This window comes from Phalacrocorax aristotelis, chromosome Z, assembly GCF_949628215.1.
Source record: "Phalacrocorax aristotelis chromosome Z, bGulAri2.1, whole genome shotgun sequence".
Lineage (NCBI taxonomy): Eukaryota > Metazoa > Chordata > Aves > Suliformes > Phalacrocoracidae > Phalacrocorax > Phalacrocorax aristotelis.
In genome coordinates this window covers 56,021,039-56,037,505 of record NC_134311.1, presented here as the reverse complement: position 1 = coordinate 56,037,505, position 16,467 = coordinate 56,021,039, and the positions used below count along the sequence as shown (strand labels likewise).

The following is a 16,467-nucleotide window of genomic DNA, read 5'->3' as shown; positions in this document are numbered from 1 at the left end:
CCGGCGGTGGGTGTGTGGGAGGGAGCCGGGGCCGCAGCCTCCGCCGCGGCCCCTGGCCCCGGTCCCCGGGGCGGCCGGCGGGGCCCGGCCCGGCCGGACCCGACCCGACCGGAGCCTCGCAGCCGCCCGCGCTCACCCCCTTACATCCCCCCGCTGGGCGCCAGGCCTACGTACGAGCCGCCCCCGGTACCCTCACCGGGCCGGCGGGGAGCCTGCGCTCCGAGGCGGCGTTACTAAAAGAAAAAAAAAAAATAAAAGAAGGAAAAAACAGTATATCGGAGGTGACCCGGAGTGGGAGGAGGGTGGCAAACGTGCGCTTGGAAGAGACGGGGAGAGGGGGGAAAAGGAGTGCGACGGATGGCAGCGGAGCAGGGCGAGGGAGCGGCGGCGGGGCCGGGGCGGCGGGAGGCCGGGGCGGCGGCGGCGGCGGGCGGGCGGCGGGCGGGCGGAGCGGGGCGCTCCGGGCGCTGACATTTGCAGGCTGCCCTCCTGATTGGTCCCCGCGCCGAGCTACTCACGGGTTCATTGAAGTGTTAAGCACCTCCCCGTCTCTCTAAAGGACATTATAATGCAAGAGACCCCCTTTTTAACCACACACCGAATTTTCTTTCATTTAGGCGATCTATATATATATATATCTATCTTATATCTTATATCTATTTTAAATAACTTAAGGCCGCTAAAATTTGGGGGGGAACAGCCTTCGCCCTGGAGCGGTGCGCGATGCTGTCTCACGCCGACCTCCTGGACGCCCGTCTCGGTGAGTTTCCCCCAGCACCCCCCCGCCCCGCCGCGGCTGCACCGGCGGCGGCGAGCGGGGAGCGGGGAGCGGGGAGCGGGGAGGAAGCCGGGGCAGGAAATTGACAATTTGTTCCTTATTTTACCTTAATGCGATCTAAATGGGCTAATTCCTTTAAAAGTAATTGTACTGTATTAAAGTTTAATTTGATTTAACATCCAAAAAAAAAAAAAAAAAGAGAGAGAGAGGGAGATCTACGGACTATGTAGATCTACAGTGAGTCGTGGATCATTTAATTTCTCTCTCCCCTGTTTTTATATACATACCTACACATTATTACTATGATTATGATGATTATTATTATTTTAGGACAGATGAGCTCGATGGTGTATACGGATGAGTTCTGGGTGGCCTTTTCCTGCTCGCCTGCTCGCTTCCCTCTCCCCTTCTTTTCCTTTCAAAAAAGAGAAATATCCGTAGCTACTTATTTATGGTTATTCATGCGTTCGTTTAGAGGAGCGGAGGGAGGATAGGGGAAAGACCGGCCAGGGTGACCGAGGTCCCCGCACATCTGTCGCGGAGGTGGTGCTGCTCTCGGCAGCGGGCGGCTCAAGTGGTGCCTCTTTCCCTCCGTCTCTTTCTTTTACCAGCCCCGCTGCAAAACCCGTACCGAACCCGGCAAAACTTGTCCTCCCCCCTTCCCCCTCCCTCGGTCTCGCAAGGGGAGGCCCGGCAGGGAGCTGGTTATTTAAGCAGGAAGAGAAGCCGCTCGGTGTGAAGTTTTCTGTCCCCCTCCCGGTCCGCGGCGGGCCGGGGTCTCTGCGCGCCGCGGAGCCGAGCCGGGCTGGCGGGGGGCGGCGGGGGGCGGCGGGGGCTGAGTGCCTTTCGCCGGCTGGGTGCCCTGCTCGGAAAGCGGCTCAAACGGATACACGCCCGGCTGCAGGGGAGTGACCGCGGCTCCTTCGCTTTCGCAGGGATGAAAGATGCGGCCGAGCTGCTGGGACACCGGGAGGCGGTGAAGTGTCGGCTGGGTGTAGGGGGCTCGGATCCGGGGGGACACCCGGGAGACATGGCTCCCAACTCGGACACGGTGGAAGGGACCACCCTGCTTCCGGGTGAGGACATCACCACGGTGGGATCCAACCCCAGCTCCTTAGCCGTCAGCGCCAAAGACCCCGACAAGCAGCAAGGCCAGCAGGGCGGCCAGAACCCCAGTCAGGCTGGGCAGCAGCAGGGGCAGCAGAAGCAGAAGCGGCACCGCACCCGCTTCACGCCGGCGCAGCTCAACGAGCTGGAGAGGAGCTTCGCCAAGACACACTACCCGGACATCTTCATGCGAGAAGAGCTGGCCTTGCGCATCGGCCTCACCGAGTCCCGGGTGCAGGTATGAGCAGCCGCCCCCGCGCAGAGCCGCCCCCGCCGGCCGCGTTGCGGCGGCACGGCACGGCACGGCCGGCGGCGAGGCCGGGCACCACGGGGGGCGTGGGGGATGTGGGGTGCTCCCAAACCTCGTCCTGCCGGCGGGGGAGGAAACTCAACCCCGAACGCAACAGTTTGGTGAGGAAGCCTTGAAACTGAAAGCCCCCCGCCCCCCTTACCGCAAAGCTGATCCCCTGGGGTGTCCCCTTGTCCCCTACTCGCCTACAGCGCGGTGCTCCCCGGCGGCGCGCGGGCGGAGCTTCCCCCCGCTCCACGGCCCAAACCGGGGTAGGAAAGAGCCTCGGGAGACACAGCCAGAGAGGGGCGAGTCTCAGCCGTCCCACCGCCTCGGCGTTGAAAGCCGATCCTAAACCGCCGGGGAATTGCCCCCCTTCCTCGGTGCGGCTCCGGCGGCGGCAGCGGGGCGCGGGGACGGTGCCCAGGGTGCTGCCTGCAGAGGGTGTGCCGGGGCCGCTCTCTGGGGTGCTACCGGTGGCAGGGATGGGGCGTCCCCCGCAGCCCGCCGCCGGGAGGGTCCGTTTGGGGGGCGGGGGGAGGCACACAGGCTCGTGAAAGGGCATTTCTTCAAAAGGCAGTGGTATCTGGATGCAGAGATTCCCCGTACTGGCTTTTGTAACGCTTGGGGACGGCACGGGTAGCGAGTAACTTCAACATCTCGGTGTACTTTGCTCTCTAAAGTACACATACGTACGTATGCACCTAGACGTGTATAGATATGCACACAGGCACAGCAGAAGCCATTTGGTCAAATAAATGTAAACGAAATTTGGAGAAGGGGTAGATGGATCCAACCGCTGGACCGCTCGTGTGCGTGTTTTGTCCGCAGAGGGACATTGTAGCGACTCTTTTGGCCGAGTCCCTCCCGCGGAGAGAAAGCCTGCACAAAGGGAGGGAGCACTTGTGGGGTGCGCGCCCCCGCTCAGCGCGGCGCACCGGCCATGCCGCAGCCGGTGCTCAAAACCCCTCCCGGCAAGCCTAGGCTCCTCAGCTAGAGGAAGACCGGTCAAAAGGGATCCCTAAGCGAATGTTTTTACGAACGAAAACCGACTCCGTTCTCGGACGTGACAGAAAATGCACGTCTGCTTTTAAAAAAGTAAAACAGTTTGACTCAGCCTGCGCAGGTCCATAATTAGTTTAAATTAAGAAAGGAATTAGATTCACAAATAAAATATAATTGGACAACTGACTCTATGAAAAAAAGAAAACGAGGTCTATTAAACTTTATTGGGTTTCCCAAAGGTTAATGATACCAATTTCAATATTAGGAGTGTGGTAAATGAAGTAAAATATAAAATATAAAATGGAAATAGTTATTTTCTAACAGCACATCAAAGAAATTCGTAGGAAGGAAGACAAAGTGTTTTAATGGCCTTGGCATAATCTTAAACCGATGCTAATAGCTCGAGACTGCTGATAAAACAGTTTAATAGAGTGGCAATTTAAATATTTTTTACAATAATGTTCTGTAGTTTAAAAAGTAATCAGACCAACATAACCTTCTTAATTAACACTTCAAAATGATTAACATTATGTAATGTAAGGCAAAATAATTTATGTAAAATGTATTTACTTCACAATCCGATGTATCACTGCTCCTTGACCAAATTTAAATTAAATAGTAATTGGTTTATGTTCTTATACGAGTACTTTACAGTTTTCTTTACAGTTAACAGATTGCCTACAAATTCCTTGCACTATGTGGGCTCCACAGTGATTAAGGAATGCTCCAAATAGTTAATTTATAGCGGCTGTATATGTTTTTAAGGGTTTTAGATACCAGGATAAATCACCTCTTTCCTCATTTTAGATCTATATTTAATGTATATGATACATTTAAATAATTATTAAAGCGGCTGGTGCTTAAACGGGACTCCAATTCCACGTCTGATATTGCTCTGCTTTTCAGGCTGGTGTAATAAAACCATTCTTTTTATAGCATGCCATTATTAGAAACCAATTTCAGAATTATTTATAACCTGGAATGGCTTATTAAGCAGCAATGCGAGAATCATGCAAATTACGCGATCAAATGCAATATAATAAGCATAATCATTAGTCTCTAGCACGGATTAATTAACTTTCAATATTTTATTTACATAAAAACCAAATCAGTGAAATAACTTCTGCACAGTCAGGCTTGCCTTTCAATATTTTATAGGAACAAAAATAATGTGCTGTAATTCCATTGACCGTGTCCCCCACAATGGTCCCGTCACCTGCCACATCTTAATAGGGGACAAGCTGAGAGTATTTTCTAGTTTTCTAATGGAATGAGAAATTGCATTTTCTTCCTCTCCCAGCACTATTAAAGTGTAATGAATTCGGCCCAGAGTTCACGGCTGGCTGATCGAAATGAACCTGAGATCTGAGCTTTAATACAGCTCTCCAGATTTCCTACCAAATCTTCACATTAATCATCCGCTGGATTCCAATGAGATCTTCATAAAGCTCCGGCTCCTGGGGAAGGGAGGAGAAAAAAAAAAAGAAGAAAAAGAAAAACAAAAGTGATATTGTCTCCCCTTCTCTCTCTCTCTCTCTCTCTCTCTCTCTCTCTCTCTCTCTCTCTCTCTCTAACCCGTTTATAGCCAGGGAATTAAATGGGCTATATATTTTAAAATACATTTACAGTATGTCTATATTACTGTAACAGCAGATATCATCTAGGTAGATTTTTAGATTCCAACCTCCATTAGATTCTCACTGTTGTATTAATAATTTTCAGGGGCTAGCTGCATTTTAGAAGGAGTCCAAAGTTGCCAGACGCTCGCGGTTAATATATTTTTGGAGTTGTCATGTGAGCATTTTCAAAATCTCCCCCAGGTTTTCCCTGCGTTTTAATCTGTCATGCACTAGTTTTCAACTGGAAACATTCACATTTTAAAAGCATATGCAGCGTAGCTATGAGCTGAGGCGATCAGACCTGATGGAGATTCTTTACAACACCAGTAAACCATGAAACATAAAAAGATTTTGTAGCCGCAATTTAACTATTAACCCTAAAACATAATTGAACGCGATTTTTCGATTATTCACATAACATTTAGCTCCCTCACGGCTGCTTATTCCCGTGAAGGGACCCCCCTCTTTCCCGGCCGGGGTAGGTCGCACCCAGCCGCGGGCTCCGCGCTCGCCCGTGTCTCAGCTGGACCCGGCTTTTCCCACCGGACCCCCGCCCCGGTGCTGCCGGCAGCGCTGCGGCGGGACCCTCCAAGTCACCCCTTGCCCGCACCGCCAGCGGCCGCTCACCTGCACCACCTCGGCGGTTTGGCGGGAGGGACTCCGGTGGCGGCCCGAGAGCGCTTCCACGCAAGGGCAAGAGCCGTGGGCCTGTCATTTATGTTTTGTTTCTGTTTGTTTGTTTGTTTTTGTGTGGGTAGTGGTTTTTTTTGATGTTGGGCTTGGGTTAGGTTTGGTTGGTTTTTTTCCGAGGGGAGGCCACGCTCATCTCCCGCAGCCTCCCCTCGAGGGAGGGAGCCCGCAGGCGGCTCCGTCCCGGGGCGGACACACGGATACGTTTAGATATAAAAATTCCGGCGGTTTCCTCAACCCGTGACAGGAACAGGCGTGGGGCTGCGGGCGTGAGGAGCGGCCGCGGGACGGGCAGCAGCCCGGGGGCGGGGAGCGGCTCGGGGGCACCGGCGGGCGGGGGGCCCGCAGGAGACGGGGCGGGCGGCCGGGGCGGGCGCGGTGTGCCCGCCGCCACCGAGCCGCTCCCCGGCCCCACGGCGGGTGGGTCGTGGCTAACGGTGCGTGTCGCTGCCCGCCGCCCGCAGGTCTGGTTCCAGAACCGCCGGGCCAAGTGGAAGAAACGCAAGAAGACCACCAACGTCTTCCGCGCCCCGGGCACGCTGCTGCCCACCCCGGGGCTGCCGCAGTTCCCCTCGGCCGCCGCCGCCGCCGCCGCTGCCATGGGGGACAGCCTCTGCTCCTTCCACGCCAACGACACCCGCTGGGCCGCCGCCGCCATGCCGGGCGTGTCGCAGCTGCCGCTGCCGCCGGCGCTGGGCCGGCAGCAGGCCATGGCCCAGTCCCTGTCCCAGTGCAGCCTGGCGGCCGGGCCGCCGCCCAACTCCATGGGCCTCTCCAACAGCCTGGCGGGCTCCAACGGCGCCGGGCTGCAGTCGCACCTCTACCAGCCCGCCTTCCCCGGCATGGTGCCCGCCTCCCTGCCCGGCCCCAGCAACGTGACGGGCTCGCCCCAGCTCTGCAGCTCCCCGGACAGCAGCGACGTGTGGCGGGGAACCAGCATCGCCTCCCTCCGCCGCAAAGCACTAGAGCACACAGTCTCCATGAGCTTCACCTAATGGCCGCCGCCGCGCCCCGCGCCGCCGCCGCCGCCTCGCCCCTCGCCCCTGCTCGCCCGCCCGCCCCGGCCCGCCCCTGCCCCCCGCCTTCCTCCACCTGACTTACCAGGGTCGACTCAGGATCTGAAATCAGACGCCAACAGACTGGTTTGTGGGCCGAGAAACACCCCTCTTCCCCTCCCACCCCCCCATCCCCCTCTCCACCGCATCCCCCGCGCATCCCCCGCATCATCCCCCGCATCCCCTCCGCCCCCGGCGGATCCCATCCTCTGCATCCTGGCCCGCCCGGCGGCCGCCTCTCCCCGGCGGCGAGACGACCCGGGGACTCCCCGAGCCCGGCCCTGCCCTCCTCCCTCGGCACTACCCGGCTCTCCCGCCGGTTGCCCGACCGGCTTTGCAAAGAAATGCATTTTGGTTTTCTTCTCCTAATTATTATGGTTTATTTAAGAGCAGCGACCTGCCGCCGGCCCCCTCCGCTGGGAGGGCGCCGTCGGGGAGGGCGACCGGGCGGGTTCGCGCAGCGGTACGGAGACCCCAGAGATAATCAAATCAATTTTGAGAAAGCATTTATAAGGGAGAGAGCGCGAGAGAGACGAGGAAAAAGGAGAGGAAAAAAAAAAGTTTCGTTTTTTTAAATGTAAAACACACTGGGGATAAAAAACGCAAAAAAAAAAAAAAAAGCCAGAGCACTTCCCTTCTTCGGATCTTTGATTTCGTGACAGTTGAGTTGCCGATCCGCCCCACCTTTATTTACGCATTTATTTACGTTCCTGCTGCTATTGTCCCTCCTGCATCTTCCGCTGCCGCCGGCGGAGGCGCCGCCGCCGCCGCCCCGCCCCGCCCGGCCCGGCCCGGCCCGGCGGCCCGCCCGCCTGCATGTGCCGGTCACCCCGCCGCGGGGCTGGGCCGCCGGAGGAATGAACAAACGATGTGAAATAGGATGTTTTGTGTAGATAAAGCATTCTTGTTACATACTGGTCTATTCGTGATATGTTTTAACTTATTGTCTGTGCTTATTTATTGCATTTTGCGTTTCTTAATGAATGTTTGAACTAATATAAAACATATTAATTGACTTTTCCGGACACGTTTATATCAAGTTAATGTAAATGGATAAATAAAATCATTTTCGGTATGTGATATGAAGAATTATAGGTTTTGATGTGGCGTGTGAGATATGAGAGGTGTCTTTCACCGCAGGCAAAAAAAAAAAAAACCAGACAGGACTTCCTTGTGTGGGATTCACCAAGTCCTTTGTCTCAAGTTTGGGGATAGTTTGCTTGCTTGAACTTTGCATTGAAGCCTTTCATTTGTCACAATTTTAATACTTCATGACTAATAAACTTTTGTTAATCTTTCTGTGTGATTGGCCTTTAAACTGCGGGGCAGAAGTTCTGCCGAGAAGCAAGGCGGGAGGAGGTGATGGACGAGGGGAGCGGGGGCACCTGCCTGCCCCGCAGCCGGTGCGGGGCCGGGGGAGGGAGGAGGGCCGGGGTTGCAGCGGGAGCAGGAGCCGGGCTTTGTCGCAGACCTTTTCGCCGGTGCTGAAATGAGTGTGCAGCTGCCGGCTGGGTGAATCCCACGGAAAAGAAAATGTTCGGCTTACTCCCCTGCAAACTTTGACATGAGTGAAATAAAAAGTGCAGGACTTGGGCAAGCATTGTGCAGCCTGGTTTGGGTTTATTTCATGCCCTCAGCCCTTTTTTTTTTTTTTTATGCAATGTACTGAGATCTCTTCTCCTTGTACATCAATTACACACCTCTTAATTACACACCTGAGAGTGCCCGGCTCCATAGGCATCCGCAAAAGGGTCCTTGCCTGCTCCAAAGTGCATATTACGTATGCATATTTAATTTAAAAGAGAAATAAAAGGACAATAAATTATTGGAGATTCAGGGCCAGAGTGAGTCCGCCGGGGGTCACCTGAGGAAGCAGCTCTGCACCCTTCTGCAGGAGCCTGCTGGCCTGGGTGCCAAAACAGCTCAGGATGCTCATCCTGAGGTAGCCCAAGCCAGGCAAGACAGGTCCCATACTACAATCCATACCATGAGTAATGCTTGGGGTAAGAAGACGCTGCACCTTGTCCCTCCTTCCAGCTGTCCCTGTAATCCCCAGCCCAGCCTTGGGCACCTCTGCACTCAGGCGTGGTTCCGAGTTTGAAATTCATGATCAGTTTAGGTCAGCCCTCAAAGACATGGGTGCACGGGGTGTGTATGGAGCAGGGCTGGTCAGTGTGCCCCCGGACCCCTTATCCCACAGGTGCCCCTGTGAGGGCCAGGAGGAGTGGCGGCCCAGCTGAGATATCCCTTGGTCCTCCCAGTCCTACAGTGGTCCCTTCCCTGTGCCACAGCGTGCCAGCAGGAAAAGCAGGTCTCCACTTAAATGCAGAGGAGTACAAATCTCACTCTGCTTCTTCCAAATGTACAGAAGGTTGTTTACAAGCATGTAATTTTTACAGCTGCTTTATATTGGTATAAGCAAGACAGCTTTATGATGTAGGAATGTTGTAAAGTATGGTATGGAAGATCTTTAAAAAATATGTGCTTTTTAATGGTGGAGAAAAATGCTCTTTCTGGCTGGGGGCAGGGGATTGAGACGCAACCTGTAAGATCCAATTCTTGACACCAAAGGTCCTTCAGCTGAAGTCTTGCTCCTAAAACATCCATCACTTCCTCCATATTCTAATGCAACTGTTGTCCTGGTTATGAGCAAAGCTTTTTGATCTTACCCAACTTTGATACAACATTTGTTTCCATGGCAATAGATCTTCGTGTTCTGAGTCCTGGAGATTTTTGAAACGTACCCTTAGCACCAGCTGAAGCTTCACAACATAAAATGTCTAAGCTGATGCTCTTATGTATTTAGCATGGATGAAAGGAAAGGGACTGCAGGTTTCACTCATACATGTTGCAGGTTGTGTGTGTGAATGATTTTATTACAAAATCTCACTTGTGCTGATATTAAAAGGTAAAAATTAAACAACATCAAGTAGTTCTACCTAACAACAGGAACAGCTTTGCTTCATTCACATAAAGTGATCAAAATAAATGAGTGAATTCCATATAAATCAAGAGGGAATATTTATGCTGAATAACAACTAGCCTATTACTGACTAAGTAGCTAATACCAGGCACTGGGGCTGTTGCAAGCTGGGCTTATTTGCTTACCTTAAGCGTGTTTTAGCTTTGAGCAATTCCACCCAGTGTGTACATAGATTCCGATTTACGTTTGTACATCTGGATTTATTTCCACACCGGCACATATCCACATAGGTTTACTTCCCGCTAAACACAACATCACCCCTAATGTCTAAGGAATATCCATAATGATAATGTCACTGAACCTTTCATTTGCTCTCTTGATGAAATGCTTTGACACTCTCTCTCCCCTCTCTTCCTCCCTTCAAATCCCCCTGGAAGGCAGAATCTGCTCTTACCAGCTGCTGGAGATTGTATTCACTGAGCAATTACTAACATCGGAAGAAAGTTTGTGCAAGGCAAGGGATCAGATAACATTGCAGCATGGATTATATTATTGTACTAGAAGCAATGATCCCTGCTCCTTGAAATGAAAATGTGGTTTAATTTGTGTTGTGGTCTTTAAATTTTCATTTTTCAGAATAAAAATCTCCACACATGAAAATGTATCTTGCAGTAATGGAGGTATGGCAGTTAACCTGTCAGTTGAAAGTATGTAACCTTCGTTTTCTCCTTTTCATGACAAAGGTAATCTCATCTGAGGGCATTTATGTGAAGAAATAACAGCATGGCATGGTGAAACCACTGGCTCATTAATCCTGGCATCTACTTCCTGCAGGGTTTCTTGATTAGTTAGATTCATTCATCGGGTATTTCAGAGTTTTTGATTTCTCACCACTGGCTAGGTTCACTGAGTTCAGGCTAAATTGAGCCAGAAGCAATGTTTATTAGTAATTTTGTAATACAGACTACCCTAATAATTCAGTACAAATATCTCATCTGAAATATATCCATTCACCCTAACACCTAATGCAGTTTGCAGCTGTGTTCAGAGAGAACGGAGAGAACACAAGTGATTTGGCATGTATTTTCTAAATTATTAATATGAGAGCTAATAGCAAACTCCTCTTCATTTCCAATGCTGGAATTAAGATCCTTTTTTTTTTTTTTTTAAAGCAAGCCCTGACACAGAGGCAACCACCTCTGCCTGCCGTTAAGGCTGAGCTCAGGGCAGTTGGTCTGGGAAACATGGCTTATTTAGCCTTTCAGCATAAAGATGAAAGGGAGAACAAAGGAATTTTAGTTTTTCCTCATGTGTGCTATAAACACAGGAAAAAATCTAGACACCACGAAAGGAAAAGGATGAGGAATCGTCTGAAATTAGTGCCCTGTAATGCCACAGATCTATCTCAACTGTTTGATAGCCGTAATAGAGTTACAGCTTGGACAAAAGGGACAAAGAAGCAAAGGCCCCCATCCTGAAGCCTTTAGAGGCTATGCTGACCTGGCTGTGAGTTCAGCAGATGCATGTGTGAAGACTTTCAGGATCGGTGCTCAAAATTGTTCTGCCAGAGAGCTTTCCCCCATTCCCTAAACTCTCTTTTCCAAAAGAAACGATGACCACACGCAGACTGCATTCAAATGTCTGGTTGCAAATTCTGCCATATCAGCTCAGCCAGTCATAGGTGAGATCTGGGGCGTGACAGCCAGTCTGACTTTATGGACACACAAAATGTACTGCAAAATCTCTGGGCAAGGCAGCTGACAGCCATGGCTTAACTCAGAGAAGCAAAATTTGCTCCAAAGGGTGTAAGACCCACAGGCCCCTTTCAAACATCACAGACTGATCATCACCCATGTCAGTGGTGCAACTGTGAGAGGAAAATGGAGGTGGTGGTGGTGGAGGGGGGGAGCAGGGACAGCACTGTTGTAATTTTTTTACCTCATCATGACAAGAACAGCAAGAATACCTGCAAGAGCCAGAGGGGCTGGCTGTGCCCAGGATGTGGTAGGGACTGCCTTTGGCTAACTGTCATCCTTTTACTTCAGTAGTGCTCAGGGAGCTGCATTAACAGCCACGTAAGGCCCTCTGTGAGGTTTACTGCTACTCCTCAGGGTAAAAATGGTAGGAAGGTGTCTTTCTTTTCATGATCCCCACAGCCAGGGCTGGTGCACAGATCAGCCCATCTTTGTCCTCCATCTGGAATGTTGTACAATGGTATGGGGGGGAGGTTGCCTCTCTTATTTGACAATAAATTGTGCCTGCTTCAGCTTCTCGAGAGACCACCTTTGAGGCTCAAGAGCTCTGCTTCACTTTTATGTTGCATCATTCATCAATGCTTATGCTTAAAAATATTTTTTTCAGAGCTAAAATTATGCTTTTATGAGCTTTGAAATCTGCTAGAGGAGAATCACTCCCTGGGAGGAAGGAATCTGGAGATGTTTGTGCAGGATTTGCCATTGGAGGTTTCACAACCATCCTGCAGAGATCCTTACCCTCCTTTGAAGGTCGAGCGGGAAAATGCAGAATATGCTTAATACACTGTCTGTGAGGGTGACGTTCTCTCCTGACCCCCATACACAGTTTGTGCCTTGGAGTATGAAGTTTGATTAGCCTTTTCTTGCAGCACAGGAAGCATCATGGTAGTGATCCAAAAAGTACTTTGTAAAAAAACAAACTACAGACTTTCTCTCACTGACCTCCCGCTACAGTGAATTTCATAAGCTGACGATGCACCCTGTAAGGACACATTTCTTTTTTACTGGTTTCAATTTATTGCCCTTTAATATAATTTAAATGGCAGCTATGATTCCCTGTAGCTCCTTCACAAGCTTTTAAGGTTTATTTTTTTGCTAATTTTTTAAAGCGCGTTTCAGAGTGGCTACAAGCACCCTCCCGTATTTTTGGAATCTAATAATTATGAGGAAGTACCATTCCCCATTTCAAGGCATAAACATCACGTTATAATGAAATTCCTATGCACTGAAAGGCTGTCATGTTGAGCTGCCTGCTTTATTTCACAGCCCAGGCAAAACTTGATTTGTCTGTAATGTGAGGACTCCCTGTGTCACTGTAGCCAGAGGATTTGGTTGTGCCACAGTCACAGTCCATGTAAGTCAATGATACACAGTCCATGGAAGTCATGTCTTCTGGTTAAGCAGCAGACGTGGTATCTGAGGGGGCATAGTGTGGTCTAGCTGTTCCTTGCCACGGCATCGTGGCCATTACATGTGCTTTTTGGTGTCCCCTGGGCTTCCGAGGCCAGGACATGCTCAGGGAGTCCCTGGGAGGGAGGGGGCTCTCTTTTCAGCAATCACCCAGCTTAGATGATTGTGTCGCTAGGCAGATATCCACTTAATTCAGATTTATAAACAAAACCGAGTGTAAAAAGATATTTCAGGAGCTACACGGCTACAAAATGTCACCAGAAATTAACCAGCTTTGCTCTTTCAACTGGAGAACAAAATGAGAAGTCTACAGAAGGTCAGACATATAAAAATGCATTGAGATGAGCAGAGAAGAATATTAAATTACTAAATAAAGAATTACACTTGGTACAGTTGGTGGCTGTACTCTTTGTGTCTATTATAAGCGATAATTAACACCCACAACTGTATTCATTGTCAGCTTGTGTTCTTCAGGTCTCCATAACAAATAAATGACTCATGCTTTATTCCTGAATTTTTAATTATTATAAGAAATACGCAAAAACAATTCCACTATATTTTATATTACTGTCACTTTGCCCTTTCTGCTTTAACTTCTGTGCAATTTTAAGCTTGAGTTTGCCCAAACTGTGACCAAACAGATCCCCGCAGAAGTGGAGAATCCTGCTGGACTCTGAGGGACCTCATCTGGGTAAAGACAGCTACAATGGAGATGCTTTTAAAAGCATGCTAGATCCTTTGTTATTAGCTGATTGCTCTGGCCTTTCTTCATGTCTCACACAAGAAGCTGCTGCCTCTGACCCACTCATGTGGTTCGTACCCTCACTTAAATCAGACCTTTCTCATTGCTGTTGGAGATGATTCTAGTCCTGTCCACAATAAAGTGTTCTAGTAGTCCTTCATTCATTACGTCCTCCTCTCTTAGCCTCTCCTGTAGGGTGTAAACCTGTAGACTTCATTTGTGGATGTTATAGTCAATCAATTACACCCAAAATGTAAAGGCAGCCTGTTACTTCTTGGTGCCTTCCATACACATCCTTCTTTAAGTTATAACTCTTGACAGCAGCTGGTACACCATTACTTGCTAAATGAAAGCATCCTGTGTTGCAGGTATTTTTTTTTTAAAAGCGTCTAAGTGTCTTAGTACCTAAATCTCCTCTTCAAAGTAGCATAGGCTGCCAAGTTCCATTAATTTTAATCCTCTTGTTACCTTACCGAGGTATCAAACTCCACAACTAGTTCAGAATTTTCTTCTTCATCAAATGATGTCCTCTGAACTTGTTCTTTCCAAGTCTCTACCAATATACAAATCTCTTCTTTCCATTAATTGCACTGCTCTCATCCTGGCCACCTTTGACATCGGAGTTCCCAGTCATTCTACAAGTGTTCTTTCTACCAAGCCACAAAGTTCCACCTCAACTTTAAATCTCATCTTGATCTTTGTATTTTACCTCTAGCTTCAGAATGACTTTATGAGTAAAGCAGTTTGGGATCCTCCACATGAAAAATTATCTACCTTTGTGCTCCTGCTTTCACCAAAGCCTCTAGGATTTTGACACATCACATACTCTTCTGATTACCTGTGTGAATCACATGAGGTGAAAAACGATTTAGTACATTATTCCTGGCTGTGCCTTTTGCCCTCACCTTCTGCCATCATCATGTGTGCCACTCCACTGGTGAACCTCTGTGAAATGTCTTTGATACATCCGGGTCACATCTAGGTCTTTCATTTCCAAACTGGCAGAAAAAAAATCAAATGAGCTGGTACTTGACCCATCAGAAAATAGTTCGGTGACAAAAGGCTTCCTTACTCTACATACTCAGGGCAGTTTTAATTGATCTTGCCTCATATCAGGGTCTGTGCAGCAGCAGAAAATCCTGGAGGAGTCCTGATTGCCTCAGTACAAGTTTCTTGAGGCTCCGAGGGAAGCAGCTTGCATGGCAGATGTAGTCAGAGTCCTGTTTGCACTCTAGCTGAGCTATGGTGGCCAGAACAGCTGTGCATGGGGCTAGGTCATTGCTTCCACACCTTTCAAGAGACTAACATTGTTTTGGGAGTACCTGGATGGGATGCCTCTACCTATGGCTGAGTCTGCTCTGCCTTGCACAAGGACACAACATATGAAAATTTCTCTCAGTTTTGCATTCCTGTGGAGAAATAGCCATAATGCAGAACATTGTGGAGACTTATGCAGGCAGCTGAGATGTTGGCAGCTAGAGTGTTTCTGACTTGTTGAGTTGCTCTTTGACTGCTCTGCTTTACAGCCTTATCCTAGAGAACAAGTGGTTCTCACTTTCTGTGGCTTTACTGAGGGTTACAGCAGTACTCCTGCATTTGCTAAAGGTAGGTTTGTGTTTTCACACATTCCCAGTTGGTTTGTGTGCCTGCATCAATGCAGTTGGGGCTGATTTTCAAGGTGGTGGTACCTGAAACTCCTCAAGCCTTCTGCTGGAGTTGTTGGTGCCCAGGCTCCCTAAATACCAGATTCTCAGGTTGTTGCATGGGTCATTGGACCCTGGAGGCACACAGAAAATCTTCACATACTGTTGAAGGTTATGCTTACAAGCTGAATTCAGGCTGCAGTTTATAGTCATTTGGGGAGAGGTCGATAGGCACAAGGGATGGATGAAAGGCTTTCACAGCACGGTGAAGAGACCCCGTTCCTCTCTGTTGCCGAAGTGGGGACCAGGCTGCAGCAGGCTTGCTCCAAATCACTCCTTGCTGACTTCAGTTTAGATACCATAGTGCATTCAAATGTCCTAAATTTCACCAGTATCCCTGTGCTCACTCGGGGCATATATCTGAGGATTCTAAAGAGTGACAAGAATAAGCCAACAGGAACTAAAAAGCACTGGGCTTATGCTGGATTTAGGTGTCTGTAGATGGCTGGGGTGTGACTCAGGTGCCACTGTGGGACTTTGTCTTGCATACTGGGATCCAGTGCCAGGGCTTGGAGTCCAAAATGCCATCCCAGACATGATTCGCTGGCCTGGGGTTGTACTGGTGAGTGGTAATATCAATTCTAGAATCTTACTATGGTTTATTTACAGGTCATATTAGATATGAGCTGTTTCACATTGCCACAGAAAACCTTTGCTTGCATATGAATGTTATTATGCTATCAACAGCTCCTGATACCTCACAGATTTTTTTTCTATTTTCTCCCTCCTAATCTATTTTTTTTTAGGCCAACAACCCTGCTTCGATACCAGCATCTGCCTTTCTAATAATGTAACTATTTCCTGCATCATTGTGCTCTACTCTCGTTTCATGTTGTCATACTTTCCACGACATTATTTGAAAATTGTCAAAACCCTCAGTGAGAAATTTCTACCAGAGGGAAAATGAGAAACGCAAACAGTGGAGCCTGGTTACCATGAAAAGGCATGGAGACTGAAGTCACGCCATGCCTCTCCAGTGTGACCTCCTTCTGGGCTCAGGCTGAGACACTCAGACTGCATATGCTAGAAAAGCTGATGCTGGTTTTATCTTGTCAAGTGTGCTTTCAGTATAGATGTTGAAGATTGCTCTGAGTCCCTCTGGACAGCTCTGCTCTGTGTTTCCATCATCATCTTTTGTGTCTTTCAGTCGACAGAGTTCACTTCTTTCTTCAGCAACAAATGCCCACGCAGTGATCAGTAAATTATTATAAAAACAGAAATTGCTTGTATTGAGTTATATCTCCAGGACTGAGCTAGCCTGACTTAGGCTAAGTGGCTTTAACTGAATCAAATGCACTAGATAAACGACAAGTGAAAATAACCGAGTGAGTATGATGAATGGAGTGATTGTTATCAGCAGCCATCAAATGTTTCCCTGAGCTTGGTCCCCAG

General features: G+C 49.2%; 1 protein-coding gene across 1 annotated transcript; it reads left to right on the top strand.

Moving 5' to 3' along the window:
* The first annotated feature begins 723 nt into the window (after nt 1-723).
* Nucleotides 724-6,526, top strand: OTP (orthopedia homeobox). Its single transcript, XM_075079205.1, has 3 exons — nt 724-760; nt 1,714-2,123; nt 5,953-6,526. The coding sequence occupies exons 1-3, from the start codon at nt 724-726 to the stop codon at nt 6,481-6,483; spliced, it is 978 nt and encodes a 325-aa protein (XP_074935306.1). The 3' UTR covers nt 6,484-6,526.
* The last annotated feature ends 9,941 nt before the right edge of the window (nt 6,527-16,467 follow it).

Bases quoted from the DNA above. Each gene is read 5' to 3' on its own strand.
- OTP (XM_075079205.1), top strand. From the start codon at position 724: ATGCTGTCTCACGCCGACCTCCTGGACGCCCGTCTCG. The intron at 761-1,713 runs GTGAGTTTCCCC...TCGCTTTCGCAG, and splicing joins CCTCCTGGACGCCCGTCTCG to GGATGAAAGATGCGGCCGAG. The intron at 2,124-5,952 runs GTATGAGCAGCC...CGCCGCCCGCAG, and splicing joins TCACCGAGTCCCGGGTGCAG to GTCTGGTTCCAGAACCGCCG.